This window comes from Apus apus, chromosome 1 (genome assembly GCF_020740795.1).
Source record: "Apus apus isolate bApuApu2 chromosome 1, bApuApu2.pri.cur, whole genome shotgun sequence".
Lineage (NCBI taxonomy): Eukaryota > Metazoa > Chordata > Aves > Apodiformes > Apodidae > Apus > Apus apus.
In genome coordinates this window covers 150,351,232-150,369,731 of record NC_067282.1, presented here as the reverse complement: position 1 = coordinate 150,369,731, position 18,500 = coordinate 150,351,232, and the positions used below count along the sequence as shown (strand labels likewise).

General features: G+C 38.0%; 1 protein-coding gene across 5 annotated transcripts in view; it reads left to right on the top strand.

Moving 5' to 3' along the window:
• Nucleotides 1-18,500, top strand: part of LARGE1 (LARGE xylosyl- and glucuronyltransferase 1) — a 275,262-nt gene that overhangs the window by 126,024 nt on the left and 130,738 nt on the right. For all 5 annotated transcript variants that reach the window (XM_051625695.1, XM_051625667.1, XM_051625687.1 and 2 more), the window contains exons 3-4: nt 5,209-5,510; nt 11,355-11,437. In XM_051625695.1, the coding sequence (XP_051481655.1) occupies nt 5,209-5,510; nt 11,355-11,437 (385 nt within the window). The remainder of the gene's footprint in view (nt 1-5,208; nt 5,511-11,354; nt 11,438-18,500) is intronic.

The window sequence follows — 18,500 nt, the reverse complement described above, 5'->3', positions numbered from 1 at the left end:
GGGATAGTTTAGCTGCTTACACAGAGCTTTTATGTCTTCATAGTCATGACTGCAGTCTTCTGATTTTTCTTTTTCCTTACGGTTCAATGAAGTTATCTGTAAGGGTCTTTATGGGGAAAAAGGTAATTGTGGAATGAACTTCAAAAGATCTTGCTCATGGCCTTAACAGCAGAAAATTCATGAGGGTGGTTGCCTGCTATCCCAGTTCTTTCTGCAGAATGTTGGCTTTTGGTTAAAATTGTTATACTGCTAGTCCTCAAAGACTGCACTGATAATATGAATTTTCCATAGTGAAAAAATGTGAAATGAAGGAGTGGTGTTTTCTTGTATCTGTAGTCTGACAGACTGAAACATTATCTATGAGTAGCATAACTTCCTTGTATCTCAGAGACAGCCTAGAGTTCACTGTCATCAGTTAATTCATTGTAAAGGCATTACACACTAACAGGCAGGAGATGAGTAATAGCTAAAACACATAGAAACCTGTAGACCTCGCAAAGATGCCAAAAATATGTAGTTTGCACTGAAGAGAGTAAAAGAAATGTAAAATAATAAGGAAAAAAAATGTGCAATGTTCTACATAAATTTGCCTGCCTCTGTTCCTGATGAAATTTTAAGCGTTTATGTTCAGATCAGGGTCATTTGAGAAACTCAGGATCCCTGCTTCTGCACTTGTCTTATCTTTTGAATTAGGGTGATTTTTTTCTTTCCTACACTCTGCTTCTTTCTCCCATATCCAGCCCTGCAGTTAACCTCTGGCTGAACTTTATTTTCTCTGTGGCTCTTCCCCCAGCAAACTTCCAGCACGGCTGAGGCTTTTTCGGGACTATCACCTCTCCAAATCTGCTAACTTCAAAACTAGGAACTCAGTGTTAATGCTCATCCTTTAGGTTTTGTATGTAAGAAAATGCCACTGGTTTAGTCCCTCTCCTTTCCAACAAATCACTGGATTGCTTTTATTTCTTCCAGTGGCTTCAGATGCTCTGCTTCTGTTAAGTTTTAATTAAATCTCTTGCCTTAAATACAGGGGACTCCACATATGTAGAAGCATTCAAAAATCCATAAATTAATAACTTGCGTATTTTAATGGTTTCTGATTTGTTGAACCTACTGTGATGATAAGTCATTGACTGCTGTAAACTATGAAATAATTATTCATGTATGTGTTTAGGTTTTATTTTGGGGACAATGGAATCATGTAGGTAATTTTTATTTCTTTGGTACAGTTGTATTAGCACAGAAAGGCTGAAGTAAAAGGCCTGACACAGATAGAAAAGAAATAAAATTAAATCTGAGACTGCCAAGACCCAAAAATAGAGCAGTAGCCCCAAATGAAGAATAAAAAATAATAGCTTTATTATTATTTATTGCACCATTCAAAAGTGTGCTACTTGCTTCAGAGCACAGCAATGTTCCTTGCAGTGCTCCCTGGGAGATCTTTGGTCCCAAAGTCACACAGGCCTCGTTATATGTTATGTTATTTTATTTTGGTTTAGATTAGATAAAAAGTGCCTAGACATCAGCTCAGAGCACTCTGCCAGTTACTTAAAAGTGTAAAACTCAAGTGCAATGCCATCAGTTTTACTCTTGTACCAAGCAGCACACACAGTCAATCAAATAGTAGTGGTCCCTCACATTAATCCAGTTACTCTTTCTTCAAAGATGGGGTGAAACACACAGTCCCTGGCTTGCCTTGAAAACTGATCTGAAGCAGATCAAAGGTAGCATGTGTTGGTGTTTACCTGCCAGGCAGTGGTTCCCAAGAGGCATATTGCTATGTCTGTGTATTTACTGAGGTCAAAATATCAAGTGTCCAGTCTGTTAATAGGACTAAAACAAGTATTACCTTGCCACCAGCCTTGGCATCCTCAGATGTGGAAAAATTATGAGCTAGACCATCTCAGCATTTATGACAAAAATTAATTTCTGAGTCTTAAGAGCAAACTCAGTTCACTTTTGACTTTATACTTTTATTTCAGATGGGTCCTGGAATTGTCACATTTTCATTTGCAGCAGGGAGATGGTCTGTTATGAATGTACCAAATACGTCAAGATACACCTGAGAATAATCAGCAATGCTAGTAATAAAACATGAATTGTCCAGCTGTACAAACCCTGTGGAGATCATTCCAGAATATGTCTTGGACTTAGCACTTTGTAACAAAACATGGTTAATTTTTATAGTCAATACATTTCAAGTAGTTATATATTTCAGATCAAGAAGCTAGCTGGTTATATAATTCCTGACATGATAACCTTACTGCCTTTTACATACCATTAGGATTATGCATTACTGAGAAGAGAGTAGTGGAGTTTCCTGGCATTTAAAGCTGTGACTGCATAAACACTGAATTAGTCTCATTAGTTGGTGCAACTTCGAGTCTGAGGCAGTGAGGTGGTATTTTCTTTCAGTGCCTTTCTCAGACTATGTTTTTTCTTCTGAATATTGTGTAGAAACAGTTCAACTGTTCTCATTAATATAACTACAATTGTTCAGATGTACAAAACGGTAACTTTTTTGCTAATTTTGAGTTTTGGCAAAGCAACATTTATGTCCATAGAGTAGCTGAAAAGATGCCTAATTTTCTCCATATTTTGAAATACTGGATGAATGTTATTCTGAGATTTACTTCTATATCTTGCTACCTTAATGAATTGCTCAGTACCTTTTCTGGTAATAATTTGAGAAGGTAACAGAATACAAGGACAAGAATAGGATGAGGAAAGTAACATCTGTGTCATACTGGATATTCTCCAAGTCAGGAGTTACGATTGCCAGTGAAGTCTTTGGCTAGATTTGCATTGTAGTTGTATGTCTAATAACACAGGTTGTTTTTTGTGTGGGTGAGTAGGGGTGCTGTTTTCCTTTTTATCTGAGAGTGTCTACACAATGCACTCTTACTGTTCAGTAATAGGAGGAGTGCTGTGTAATCACATCAAAATGAGTTTTTATCTTCCTCACTTGGGTGCCAGCAACTGAGAAATAACATCATTTCTCTTTCATGCCTACCAACCTGGATGGAGAAAAATAATGTTTTATTGCACTTCAAGGTGTAGCATCGCTCTGTCCTTAGTGTTGGCATTTCTCTATTGTTGCACTCTTGATTTTCAGGCTTTTCAAATCTTAATTTTTAATAACTGTTTGAGCATTCAAGTTCCAGAATGCCAGTGGACAAATTTCAGAATCTGTCTTGAGATGTTTTTCAAGCACCTCTCCTATGAAGACAGGCTGAGAGAGCTGGAGTTGTTCAGCCTGGAGAGGAGAAGGCTCAGGGGAGATCTATAGGAGCCTTCCAGTACCTGAAGGGGCTACAGGAAAGCTGGGGAGGGACTGTTTGCAAGGGCATGTAATGATAGGACAAAGGGCAGTGGTCTTCAACCAAAGCAGGGTAGATTTAGGTTGGATATTAGGAAGAAGTTCTTTACTGTGAGGGTGCTGAAGCACTGGAACAGGTTACTCAGAAAGGTGGTGGAGGCCTCATCCCTGGAGACGTTCAAAGCCAGCTTTGGCAAGGCTGTGAACAACCTGATTGAGTTACAAAGATCCCTGCACACTGTGCAGGGGGGTGGGGCTGGACTAGATGACCTTTAAAGGTCCCTTCCAGCCCTATACATTCTACGATTCTATGATTTATCTGTAAACTTTGCTAATTTTAAAAATAATAAATTGGAATTTTTTTGCAGGAAAAAGTCTGCAAACAAATTCAAGGTATGCGACCTGGAAGTTGTATTAAAACCAGGATAGCTATTCATATAGGTAACATGAAGTATGTACACTTGTATAACTGAATAATGCAAATTAGAAATAAGATTTTCATTTCTGTAGCTTTTTTTCCCCATGAACTCAGTTTAGAAAACTGCTCACCATTCATGTAAATGTTAGAAAATAGAATAAGCAATGAGCAGGTCTTCATAGCAGGGAGATAGTTTTGAATCAGAGGGTGAGAAATGTACTCATTAAGCAGAACTGCTAAACAATAACCCCATGATTTTCATTTTCTAAACCTCTCAGGCTGATGTTTGTTTGATAAAGCCAAGGGGACTCTCTGTATTGGAGAAATTATGAAGTAGCAAACGTGGTTTTTTTAATACGTGCAGGTAGAAAGTTATTTCAGGGAAAGACCTTATTATTACAAGATACTGGTGTATCTTCACTGTAAAGGAGTGTCTTGTAATTATGACACTGCGTAACTCACTCTCTTTTGTTTAGTTTCAAAATTATTTCAATTGAACATTTTTGAAAAGTAGTTTCATGTGAGGTTTTTTTTACCACCTTTCAAGCATTTGTACTTTGCATATATATATACATATATATATACAGCTTTATTAAAAATTATATGAAAATGTGTCTCCTTTGAAAAGACGTCAGCTGCATCCCTCTTTGCTCCCTTAAAATTTGGTAGCAATACTGTACTGGGAAGTGATGGCAGAATGTATTGCAATTCTCTTTGATTATGGACCTTGGTTTCAGGTTAATTTATCTTTATTATGCTTTATATCTAGCTCATTTTTAATGCTGTTTTGAACAAAGAAGATCTCTTGAAAATGTGAAAATTAGATGTTTCATATTTTTTAATATAACTTCTCAAAGATTTTGAATTGAACAATTTTGTTTTTATCAAAATTCCCGTTGTCTTTTTCAGCCAAAATGCTTTCCAGAATTTGACCCACATGTATATTGAATTTTTCTGTCCTTCTGAACCTCTTATTTCTCTGCAAGCACATAATGCTGTGTTGCTGAATAAAAACCATCTGCTCCTCACATGTGAATCAGCTGGGACTACTGTTTGGCACAAAATGGTAACCAAAATGCTGTAGCTTGACTGAGGAGGAAATGGGGAATAGGAAAATTATTTGGTCTTGCATACGTTTCTAAAATACTTTTAACTATATATTAATGGTCTTTGAATTAAATCCTTCTGTTCTTGACTGTCTTCCCCGCCTGGAGACTGGCAGACAACCCTGAACAAAACAAAAGAAACACATGCCTATCTTTCAGTGTGGTTTTAAAATTTGTAGGACCTGTAGCTTATGGAACTTCAGTATTTGTCCAAGTTTACTGTGCACTTAAGCATTGCCTCGAAGCGACAATTCTGCATAAAACATGGCTGTATTTGAAACACATCCCTGCCTCGCGCTGCTGACATTAAAGGAAAAGGCAACTTTAAGTATATCTTGACAGGAGTGTCTTGTTTCCTTCTCTTGCAGATGGAAAACCGGTGTCACTGTCTCCGCTTGAATCCCAGCCCCACAGTCCTCGGTACACGGCATCAAGCCAGCGGGAGCGGGAGAGCTTGGAAGTCCGCATGCGGGAGGTGGAGGAGGAGAACCGCGTGCTCCGCAAGCAGCTCAGCCTGGCCCAGAGCCGCAGCCCCTCGCACCACCGTGGCAATCACTCCAAAACCTACTCCATGGAAGAGGGGACAGGTGACAGTGAGAGCCTGCGGGCTGGCATTGTGGCGGGGAACAGCTCCGAGTGTGGGCAGCAACCAGCAGTGGAAAAATGCGAGGTAAATGAACAAAAGGAGCCTGCCAGAAGCAAAGCTTTATACATTTGATCCTTCAAGGACATTGTGGAACTCTATCTTATTCCCCCTGAGACTTTGTGCTCAGAAACCAGCCTCTTAAAGGCCTATTGGGCATGAATTTTTAGATATTTTTAATTATTATTAACAAAACCCCAAAACTTTAAAACTTTTAATCATCTGAATATCTTTCGAGTTATTATTTGATCAGAGTTTTTTGTCTTTCTCATTCTTGTCCCTAAGCCTGGTGTAAAAATCAAAGCCTTTTTCCAAGCTGATTTCAATACAGCTGTGCTGATGAAGACCTGTGGCAAACTGACCCTGTCTGTGTCTAAATTAAACGAAAGTGCCACAGTGCTTTGAAAATGCTTATTCCTTTGTTTGTCACCTGTACTAGAACAGTTCAGGGTTTACCATTTATTAAATTACAGCTTACGGAGCCAGCCTGTGCTTTTGAGTCATTTTCAAAAGTGTATCCAGATGCTACTGTGGAACCACCTGCTTTGCATGAGCCATGCACAAGAGATGTGGTTACATGCAGGGAAAAGGGAGTCTGTTTTTAAGGTTTTAGGGGATTGTTTTGGTTTGTTTTTCCCCATTTTATGCCAGTAGTTTTGTGGCTGTCATCCAGCTGTTTAGTTGTCAGATACCTGAATGATGACAGTTCCAAGTATTTATAGATCCAAAAGAGAAAGTCCTGGTTAAAGGTCTTGTGCCAATCTTAGCAGCTGAAGATATTAAAAGTAATTCTGCTGTTTATTTCTCCAAAGAGGGTGATACTGTATCACCCTTTATCTTGCTTTCTGCCACTGGGAAGATAGTAAGTGGGAGAAAAAAATAAGTTCTAATTGTCTCTTCAAATAAAGTCTGTTTAATCAGCAAATATAAAATATAATTAAAAAATTAATTACTGGTTTTTTTCATTGTCTTTTGTTGTGGAAAAAAGAACAAACATTATTTTAAGGAGAGGCAAAAGGAGGAGTCTTTTTTTCAATTTCCCTCCTCCCAATAATGAGGGTCTGTTTTTCCTCCCTGTAAGCATTTTGGTATTTCTTTTAATAAGGGAAAGTTCAGGACATCAATAAGCAAACCTCACTTCTCCCTTATTATCATGCCAAGAAGTGATGAGCTGAATCTCAGTTCTTGGTTTTTCGATGTACCAGCCAATTTGGGACACAAAAATAGCAGCTTAAGGGAGAAATAGTTTAAGGGGTCTTTCAGTTTATAATGTGTTTTGCCAATGAATTTACTTGCTCAGTGGGGTTTAGCATTGTGCTGGAGGCAATGGTTATATAAAATATGAAACCTCACTTTATTTGCCAACCCCCTATCTCACTGCACACTATTTTGATAAAGAAATAGCTTTTTCTTCTTTGTCTTAAGGAATTCACTAAGTAATTCAGTAACACCAATGGAAGTTAAAATTAAACTTCCCTTATTATCAGATTTGCCAGAGGTCTCTTCATTTATCCTATTACTGTAGATACTGGTTCCATGTTTCTATGAGTGGCATCTTGACTCCATTCACCCTCTGCTTGCAGTGTTTCAGTGGTGTAAACTATTTTTAGCCTCTGACTCTGAAATATATCACAGCAAGAGTCAGCACCTTGGGTAGAAAGAGACAAGTGTCCTGAGAAGACTGGGGTTCTGAGGGAGACAATGAGAGCTAGGAATAGGTTGTTTATTTTATTGACGCAGTTCTTTGAGATTTACTGAAGCTGACATTTCAGAATCTAATTTGAGATCATCTTTAGTGATGATTAAAACATTTGAAAATGTAGTTGCAATTAATGAACATTAAATATCTGATAAAGCATAATCTATGTGATAATAATTGTGATCTATATCAAACAATAGCATGTTCATTGCTTTCCACTTCCTACTCTGTTGCATTGCGGGAGAGCTCTTCTCATATTATAAAACAGAGAAGCATTAATATTGCAAGAAGAAGTCACAGTTCCAACCCAAGGGCCTTCTTCCTGGAGGGAGGAGATCACTGTCTTGCCTTCTCAGTAGGAGACAATTTTAATACCAGCCTTGGAAATATAAGTAGGAGTAGTCCTTACACAGACATAGGCTCAAATGACAGGCTTAAGAAGAAGAGCATAAAGCTGATGGAAGCTAACAGAATTACATTATTCTTTCTTACAATGTTAGCCTAGTATCTTTCCAGGTTGTGGCTCCCAAAACTGGGCATTTAGTGTGAATTAAGTGTGCATTTTAAAGTACTTTTTACAGTGATTCTATACTAGAAAAAGGTTAATTAGCAGTATAGCCTTTAGTAGGTTAGCAGAATACTTAAGATCTGAAGAATTTTTACAGGCATATTTGTATCATTACTGTTTTCAACACTGTTGTGCAATAGGGTTAAGATCCACAAAGAACAGGCCCCCACTGACTTAAGCACTGTAAAAGACAGGAAAAGCAGATGTTACCTGCCTCTGGGAAACGTGTTTACATTTATATTTACATTTATGTTTATATTTACTTTATATTTACATTATATTTATATTATGTTTATATTTACATTTTTGTAACATGCATTTAATATCTCTTAACCACATTCAACAATTATTTATGAAGGATTAAGTAAAGTAACCGCAGTGGAACACCTGGCTAGTACTACTGGAAAATATTGAAGTGCTTTACCAAAGATTATTTTTAGCTATAAGAACTAATTAGACTTTGTTAAGGTCATTATTTCATCATTCCAAAAAGTAGCCTGAGGAGAAAAAAATAACATCTGTTTATCTAGGCCTTATATAGTACCTTATGCTCCTTGTCAGCATGGAATCTAATTTCTTCATTTGTTTTTGGATACATTTCCTGTTAATATCACCCAAAATGAACTTACAGAAAATATTGCTTTGAGAAACAGTCCTTCCTGATATGTAGTGGCTAAAGTAATAGTTTCTGAACAGTGTTAGCATGCACCTTGTTATTATTTAAACTCTCTTTCCTAAAGAAGCTTAACTTAAATGTCATTTGATCTGTTGCTGCAGTGAGTTCCATTGTCTAAAACAGCTTCAGTGAGTGGCCTCTGTCCAGACTTCTTGCAACATCTTGGAGGGAGATGTTTGGAGGGCCACATTGAACCAAGCAGACAAGGTGCCACATATTGTGCAAATTGGAACAGTCTGGGCATATGTTGCTTCACTCCTAGGTATGATTGAGTCCAGAGGTTGTGTGAATCATATTGCTCTGGTTGGATAGGGATACAGTCATTTAGCCATCTGCAGATGGAAAATCAGGAGTTTGAGAGAGCTGAAATGCTGCTAACCAATTTAATAATCTGGGAGCTGACGCTTACAGTACTATACTCCGGAGGATGCCAGTTCTTTGAAGTGCTTCCTTCTAGCCACTTCTGCCCTGTCTTGCCAGTATTTGGCTACAGCCAGCTGCTCTGTATCTAAACATGTATTTGGAACAAACATGGAGAACACTGGAAATAACTTCTGTCATTAGGATGCAAACATCTGCAGACAGTTGAGGTTGTTGACCTCATGTAGACTTTTCAATTTTCCCACACATTTTGTTTAACAATAGAAAGTCAAACTCAGGAACAAACTGAGTCTTGCAGCATGCTGCAGGCAAAAGCTTTGGAAAAAAAGGACTAGGTCTCTATTCTCTTTGAGGATTATTGTTCTTTCCTATAACTGATTGCAGGCAGAAATGTGAGTGATACATAGTATCAAACACCTCAGAGAGGCTGACCAGAAGACACAGGGATGCCTGTGTGTCTGTACTGGAGAAAGATGCTCAGAAGAGCAGCAAATGCTGTCTTCTCACTGTGCCCTGTCTGAAACAGCATGCAAGGCAACAGCACCTGTTAGAAGGCAGCAAGGAAGGCATGCTTTTAATTTTGAAACAAACCGTTTAGGAAAAGAAGAACAGATGTGGGCAAGTTCTTGGCAGAGCAAATTCTGATTTTGAGGGGAATTGTAAGCTGGAGAGAGAGGCTGCAGGGAAAGCTTTTCTGGCAAGTAAAGGTAGTATAAAATGATGTTGACAATGATATGACCGTGCTATTCTGTCAAAACCCATGAAATGTTTGTCTGGTCCAGTGTCTTCAGGTGAAATGTTTAAAGCACGCATGAAAGTATTCTCAGTAAATGTGATTTTAATTGGCATTGAAGGGAAGTATCTTAGGTCTTCCAAAAGCCTGAGAAAGACCAGGTGGCAACCAGAGAGGAGGTAGTGCATGTGGTGTCAGGAATCTGTGCACCATGGGGAACTCATGCCCATAAGTAAGGTATAAACCACTACTGCGATAAAGGTGGCTAATAAGCAGCCTCTGTTCTCCCATATTGTTATCACAAGAGAGAGACATAATTTTTTGCAAAGTGCTGAGCGTGCTTAGCTCACATTGACTTTAACAGAAATTTAAAATGCTGAATGTGTCTCAGAGCTGTTGCCAAGAAGTTCCCACACCCCTCTGGATAGACGGTTGCCTTATTAATTCAAGTCCTGTTAAAGCCTCAGCTCTTCATTATGCCTCACCTTGTGAGGCTCTCTAGGGCTGGAGGCAGCTGCGATGTTCACATGGGGGTTGCACGATGGCACAGCCACTTGGCAATTACATGATTCAAAGTGTGCCCTGCACCAGTCAATGTTAATGGATGGGACTACAGACTCTTTAGATGTGCCCAACACATGCCACCTATTTGTATATATCTGCTTCTGTTACAAGTCAGACTTTGGGAATCTATGACTATGTGAGGACGCAGAATTCCTCATTTGTTCTCTGCGTAGCGGGCATTCGGTGGAAAATGAGAGCTGTGTGTGTGAGAAACCAGCTATCCAAACTTCAAATGGAAGCCAAATGAGGCTTCCCTGCAGTTTCACAGCTGTGTCCCCAATTGCAGCTTCATGCTGCCAGCATGGTGAATTCTCCTTCATTTCTGTGACCACTAAGAAACAGAAAAATGCAGAAGCTGCAGTCTAAACTTGCTAAAAATAATATTCTTTTGCCCCCAGAGAAGAGCTATGGCTAATTTTAAAGCCAGAGAAGAGTAACTTAACAGCATTTCTCAAATTATTACTTACTACCTTAACAGTAATAATGACTAGTAGTACCTTTTCGGTTTTCGCTTTCCTCTTGAAGAGACAAATAAACCTCTGCTGCATATTAAAATGGAGATAAGAAGGCACAGAATAAGTGAGAATTTGCCAAGGTGCTGGGGTCGGGAGAATGTGTGTGGGGGGGTTGTATTTAATTAAATATTGACACTTCCCAGTATAGTCCATACTAGGAGTCACAGGCAGCAGAAGTGACCACCTGTCTTCACAGTTTGTGTCCTATCCTATCACTAGGATGCACCCAGCTCCTGGCAGACCAGTTGTCCCACTCATGCTCATCCATCAGATCTTGCTCACCCTCTCTCCTTTGTAGCTGTCCTCAAGACAGACATAATGCAAAATTTCTAAGAGCATATCTGTTTATAATTATCATACATAATTAACTGCAGTTCAGAAGGTTAAAGTGTCTGCATATTTGCATACTCAGGATTATATGTGCTGCTAAATGGGTGTATGTGTATACATACATGCACACATATGCTCTTAACTAATGAATGCAGTTCTGTTCAGATATGTGATGTAATTTAGGGATACTAATGACTTTGGAATGATGATGGTGTTATAACTCAATTAAGATGTTTTTAACAAACTTCCTCTAGTGGGCTGCAAACAGCTGCAAAACACCCACTCAAATCCTTAACAATCATGACACTAAATAATAGCACTGTTGTGTATATGCTCTCCTTAATGAACAACAGAACATAGGAGCAGACTTTAATTTTTGTTCTTTTTGTTCCTTTTCTCCCACAGACCATCCACGTTGCCATTGTTTGTGCAGGGTACAATGCCAGTCGGGATGTTGTCACACTTGTCAAGTCTGTCTTATTTCACAGGTAAAGATAGATTTCTTTTGTATTTTGTATCTGATTATGACTTAATAAGCTTTTTTTACATTTTCTGTCTTACTTCAAAATAAAGTCAGATTCTCTTCGCTGGTTGCTTTTTCTTTGAAAGGAAGGAAGCATGGAATTCGTGACCACCACAAATAGATTCACGTTAAGATTTCTGCAGTGAAGTAGAGATATCAGAGATCCATCTGCTACCTCTATTGCACTGTGGGAATAGGGACAGTATCTATCTGTACTGTAAAGCATCTGCACACACCTGAATGTTGTAAAATAATAATAGTTATAACAGCATTGTATTAATTTATACTGTTTCTGGTATCAGTTGATGGCAGAGGTGTAGATGATAATTTGAAAGCCATACACATAAATACACGCTGGTTACTTGACTACTCCATCCTCCCATTTAGACATTTATTTTTCAAAGTAAACCTGTTACTAGAGTAAATAATATTTCATTAAAGTCAGATTATTTATTCTGGCTTTGAAAGAGCTACTTGCAGCCCCTCAGAGGGCTTTGCAACCTGGTTTTAGTATGTGGGGCACAGATCCCAAAATCAAGAGGCATAAATGTACATTGAAGACAAAATAAGCAATTCAATTAATAAGCAACAGCTCCAGAAAGAGAAAAATGGTATTAAACTGTGTGTGGAAATATGTATTTATCCCTTGTCCAGTTTAGTCTCTCAGACATGTTTTCCAAGAGTGTTGCAGAAAGTGGATCAAAATAGAGAAGCGAGAGACTAACCAGACTAATAAAACAAACAGACTAATAAAACATGCATAGGGTTTGAAGAGTTTACTAAGGAGGTAGGTTCGATACACTGCTTTATATTGAATGATATTTTATACCAGAGAGGATGACGTTTGTTCATGTCGTGTGCTATTATCTTCTTATAGCGAGCTGAAGAGAGACATTCCAGTCTTCTCGCCTTGCTCCATCTGTTTGCCTCCAGTCCTCTGCTGGAACAGTCTTAGTAATCACTCCTCTGCACTGGTTTTAGTACACCATTCTAACTTCTTCCCTTTTTTTGTAAGCTTTGTAAAAGAATGCAAATGCTTACCTTGTACAGTGGGGAAAAAGACACAGTAAGTATTAAGAGGTTGGCTAGAATGCAGGTGGAGAAGGAAAAAAAATATGAGTGTCCAAAATATGAGTGCAACTTTCACTATCGAAACGTAGCCTTTGCAAGTCTCTCCAGAAGGAACGTGCCCATGTTAGATGAGGGCTAGGACCAGGACAAACAATGCTAAAATAAACAAAACAAGCACAACAACAGTAAAAACCTGTATCATACTCTTTGCTTTTTTTTCCTAAATGTTAAAATCCTGTTAAATTTTAAAACTCTATCTGTTTCCAATTAGACTTCTGAGTTACTCAGCATAAATTGGCTTTGGATTCCAAAGATGTGGGGTGTTTTGTCTATTTTGATTGTTTTTTCTAAGGGATTTCTTACAAATAGACATTTTTATGGTGACATGAGTTACCCTAGTGGTTAGCTTCTTGGCATTTTTCTCTCCTAGTGCTTGCATCCATTTTGAGAAGACTCTAATATAGGTTTCTAAATGTGCTGTGAATAATAGCAATCTTGCAGCTCAAAGCTTTAAACCATCTCTTTCTGTGTTGCTTAAAGGAATTGTCCCTGTTTTACATAAGCCACCCATGGGAACATTTAGTAAACTTAGAAACAATTCTGCTGTATAATGATAGAATCTTGTAATTTGGAAATGTGTTTAACTAAAAATATGAAACCAAAATAAAGGGAAGTAACACTGGCATTTCTAAGTCTGGTGGATTGTGCTGTTGTATTTGCTGTTTGGCTGGCAGTAATACTTATCTCAAGAGATTAGTCTAGCTCAGCAGAGGTAATAAAAATATAGTCCAGTATAGCTAATGATGCTTTAGTAGAGTTAGTTACATTCAAGGTAACCTATCTCACTTGTTTGCTCAAAGCATACTTAGAGACAAATCTAAGTCCATTCCTGCCTAGAACTTGCTTTCCTCACTAGGCATTAGATTGTTCACTAGAAAGGGAAGATGTTCTCGAGGAAGAGACAGAGCTTCTTACAGACAATTATTTTCTTCTGGAAATCACAGGCTTTTTAAGTGTTTGTTGATGCTGTGGCTACATGTCAGAAATGCTCCTTTCTGGGATTGTTAGCTTTGGAGTGGCAATGGTGAAGGAAGCTGGAGAGTAAAAAACAAGCAAACAGTAAGCTCAGCTGAAAATTGATTTAGAACCAGGATTCCTTGCAATGTTTGCCATGTGCAAACAAAGTTATCTTGGAGACTAGTATGCACCTCAGAAATTTTGATGATTGGAAAGAAGGCTTCTTATAGTTTCTAGGATTTATTTAATTGTAGGAAAAGGAGGGTGGAGACTGATCTTAATACTCCAGCAGGAGGAATGAGTTAGGAGAGTTGGAGGTGGTTAGTTAAGATGGTAAATTCTTCGTGACATCAGTAGCAAATTCATCATCTGACTTGAGGGTCATCAGTGAAATCTGGCATGTAAATATCTCTTCTTCTCATCCCTAAATGTGCATCAGGGAATGCATCCTAGCTGGACTTGCCCAATAAGACAAGTAAAAGAGACAGATAAAAGAAATGTATGTTTCCACTGGAGAAGTTTGCTTGTTCTATCCTAGTTTCTAAAGTTGTCTCTCAAATACAGCTTTGCAAGAACAGAACTAACATGCCTTCAAACAAAGATATTTTTTCTCCTGTTTTGAAGTTTCTGATGATCAGTGTTCATCCAAACCTAATACAGCAGGTGCAAAATTTGCCTGTAATAAGAGTGTAAGAGAGTGTATTGTATAACTGAAAGACGCTTGTGTAGAAATCACAGCTGTTATTATGGAAGAAGAAGAACCATTTCCCACATGTGGCCAGGCACAGCATGGGTTCTCCTGGGGCAGCTGTACCATTGCACCTCAATCTTGCCCTGCAGAACCCTGAATACAATCTACTGCTTAAAAAACTGGCCCCTCAAAGCAACCACACTTGATATTCTCATCTGTTCTTGCTGCACATCACTTGGTGTTTGTTGTAAAAGCACTGATTTCAGAGAATGTCTGGAATTCATGGAGATGTAATGTGCTTTTATTAGCATTTCTGCCTAGTTTAGTAATTGAAGCATCTTTTAGCTGTGCATTTTGATACAAAAAGAGGAACCTAAAGTCTTTACTTTTGTAGGGAAGCCTTCCTTCTCTAATAGAAAAATTCTGAGGAGGCTATGTTAGTCTAATCTTCCTCACTGCATGCATTAACATATTTGTTATACCCGCAACTTTGAGCTAGAGTTCTAGATAGAGAGACTCAAAACAGCAGAGGTGCTGGGTCATTAAGAATGAAAACTATAGGAGCTTCTACAGATGGAGTGTCCTGTCTCTTCTGTTTTGCATGAACATACAACAAGTCCTGCATATTTAACAGCTCTCCGCAGGTCTAAAAAAGCAAGTTTCTGATTCTAGTCATACCATATATATTGTGAGACTTAGGCAAGCTACTTGTTCAAACTGTTTGAGAAACTATATCTGACTTTGGGTTCCAGAGAGTGGGAAGAAGAGAGGAGAAGGGTGGTGTGGTTGATTCCTTGTAGGAACACCATAGTTGAGAAATGTGTTTCATTCTCAGTGGAAAGGGAGCTTGATTCTAGTTTTGTCTTCAGAAAATGTATGTTCAAGCCACAAAATCCCAGCAGCTTTTAACACCCAGTTTGATATAACTGTCAGTCTGTTCTCAGGAGGAGATTCAGCAGAGTTGGGATAGTGCAGGGTTTGCAGACTCTGATAAATATGCATTGGCAGTGCTGCACAGAGGGAGGCTGTAGAATGAGAGCTTAGCCCTAGTCTGCAACTTTCCCGCTTTCCACTCTTGGGCATCTAGTTCCTTGTTATGACAGATTTTATAAATCTGCTGCAGGGGTGAAAAATTATCTATCTGAGCCAGTTGAACACAACCAAGCTCCTATCACTGTGGTGTAAGTGCAGTTTAACTGTAGTTTTTCCAAAGCAAAAGACTAAACACTAAAAATTAAAGATATTGGGTCAAATGGGCAAAACGAAATGCCGGTGCTTTTGTAAACAGTGCCTACAGTAGTATGCAAAAAGCATCTGCATTTCTTTTCCAAAACTGAAGCAGTGTCCTGTGGCTAGTAACTCGCCTTGAAACTTTTGCAACTACTGGTCCAAGTTACATGGATAATTTTCAATATTTTGCTCCATTTCTGAAAATTGTAAAGCTTACAGTGCCACAGAAATAGCCCATGAGTTACAGTTCCATATGCAAAGATAATTTCTGTCTCTACTTAGGTAAGTCTTAACTTGAGTTAAGAAATAAAGTTACTTTAAGTTTACTCTTGTCTTTTCTAAAAGCATGCTAAACATCCTCTTTCATTTGGGAACAAAGAAAGGCCAAAATTATACCATTATACTATGTCGATGGCAGTTCAACCTGAAAAATCTGTGAAAACTTGCTCTATCTATCCTACAGCAATGGTTGCAGAGTAATGGTGTTGGGGTTTTATAGTGTAAACAAAACCCATCAACTGGACAAATGCTTTCTAACATGACACACCCTCTGTACTTTAAGAAAGCTGCTTATAACCTTAAAGTTAAGCATATATCTAAGCATTTTTAAGAATAGGATAATAAACTATGTTCTAGATTGCTGTATGAAAAATAGACTTAATTTCTATAAACAAGTAGAATGATACAAACCAAATGAAAACCTAAATTAAATAAAAGGATGACATGTAATTTCCAAGTAAGAGTCACAAGTCAACACTGGCTGGTAATTAAAGCTTATGTAATCTAATGGCTGTGTTCCATGGAGACCACTTTGCCTTAATGGAGTTAATCTGAGAATTTAAAACCTCTGTCATTGTTTCCAACTTTTCTAATGTGTCAGTCTAGTTTGTGGGAGATCCTTCTGGCAAAAACTATACATCATTAATTGGTTTCTCTGATCCATATAGATGAATCAATAATACACACTCCTTTTTGTGTTTTGAAGCTGTCCTAACAATGGAGGCATAATGAAGAAAGCAAAGTTTTACAAAATTCTGGCCTTGGAATCTCTTATTATTTCCCAAAGTGCTTCTGTAAGTTAATATAAAACAAGAAGATCCATGAATGAGGCGGCTAGGGCATCTTTAGGATGTCTGTAATAGTTGAGGGAACATTTTAATCAATACTGGATGTCAAGGGGTATGAAAAATCTGTAATGATTTTCACATTAAAATTCTCCCTATATGAGAGAGAGATTGTCATGTGGGCATTAGAAAAAAAAATAATTCCCAAGCTGCCTTTTATAATTTCTGTTTGAAGTTCTTGTAGCCCTTTGTTACAGATATAAAAGATACTACCTTGTTGTGCTTCCCTTAATAAAATATAGGTTTTGGAAATAAATACACTGGGCTACTGACCTTTTTATATTCTTAGAAAATAAAATTCCCATGTTGCAGAAAGAGAACTGTGCAACTAAGCAGCTGCTTTTTGAATTGCTAACTATGAGCTATGGAATAATGCAGAAGGGAAGAGTGAGTTTTGGTTCACAACTCCCTTTTCCAATTGTAGATTTTTGTATTTAATTCTGTGGCAGTGGCTATTCAAAAACAATGGGCCACAAATGACTGAACAAGATAAACTCTGATGAAGAGTAAGAAGTTTTGAAATGTGAAAATAAGATATCATGATTTTAAAAAATACGGAAATAGGTACCTTGGAACAGGCTCCTTAACACATAGCCTGATTTTTAAAATTACTGACTTCATTTTACTAAACTTTATAGGACCTCAGCAATTCTGAAAATGAGAGCATTCATTTAAGCTCCTATATTTAGGCCTAAGAGCCTGTATTAAGCATCCATGCTTGAAAATCTTGGCCAGAATATCTTTTCATTCACTTTTGTGGAAACCAATCTAGGAAAACAAGTCTGTGCTCTTTGCATATGGTTTACTTAGTCAAATAGTGTTCTGATCTTAAAATGAGTAGAAATAATTGAATATATGAAGATTTGCAATTTTCTGAATAGGGTTGTTAAAACCTTGAGTTTTCACTTCGTGGGAAATACCCATATTTTGGAATGGCTTTCTTCTGCATTAAGACATTAGTATGTCAGCATTTTCCCTGTAGCAGAAACTGTGAAAAGCAGTAGTTGGTAAAAACTCAGATGTTCAAAATCCTTGAGGTGAACAGAAATGAAGTGATTTCTTGACCTTGAGACAAATTCTCTGGCTGTTTTAATACCTGCTTCTATAGCGAGGAATCTGGAAGATCTTGGGCTCAGAGTTCAAGGGCTGACTGTTCGGAACACTAGAAACCTTGACTTCCAAACATAAAGATTCACATGAATACTTGGAATTTTCCAAAACCTATTAATCTTGTAATACAAGTTTATAAAAATTGTCATCTATTGACCTATATTACTCCATAGTTGCATATACTGTCACCATGTATGGTGTAGTGCTTTCTAGCAGTACAAGATATAACCAACCAGCATTGTGTGTCGTTCTTTCATTCTTTTGACGTGCCCAGTGGAAAATTAGTTATATGGGATAACTTGTATGTTAAAAATAAACACAACATGCAGCTGTGCTTTGAATTGGTTAGAGAAGTTGAAGTCAAAGGAAATACACCTCACATTTGGAATGAGAAAAGAGGAGGTTTGCATTCGTTGTCACTTTCTCTGAGACTTGATTCCAGGTTCCATTCAACCCAAGAAAGATGTCCTGCACTGAAGTCCTGAGGCTCAAAGAATTTGAAAGAACCTGTTGTGTCATCTTATTTACTCCCCTGCTATTGCAGGAAACCACAGCATTGAAATACTTTTCATAACTTGATCTACCTCCACACCAGAAGGAAGTTGGGTTTTTCTTTAACCAGAGCACCATATTTTTCCAGTTTCATGCTATCTAACTTCTACTAGCAAACTCCAGTGTCTTCAGCTGCTCCTTAAGGCCTTCAAAGGCCATGCCACCCTTCCTTGTTACTCAAGTGAATGACTCTCAAGTCTCTGGAAGACTTGGGTATGCTCCAAACTTTTTAA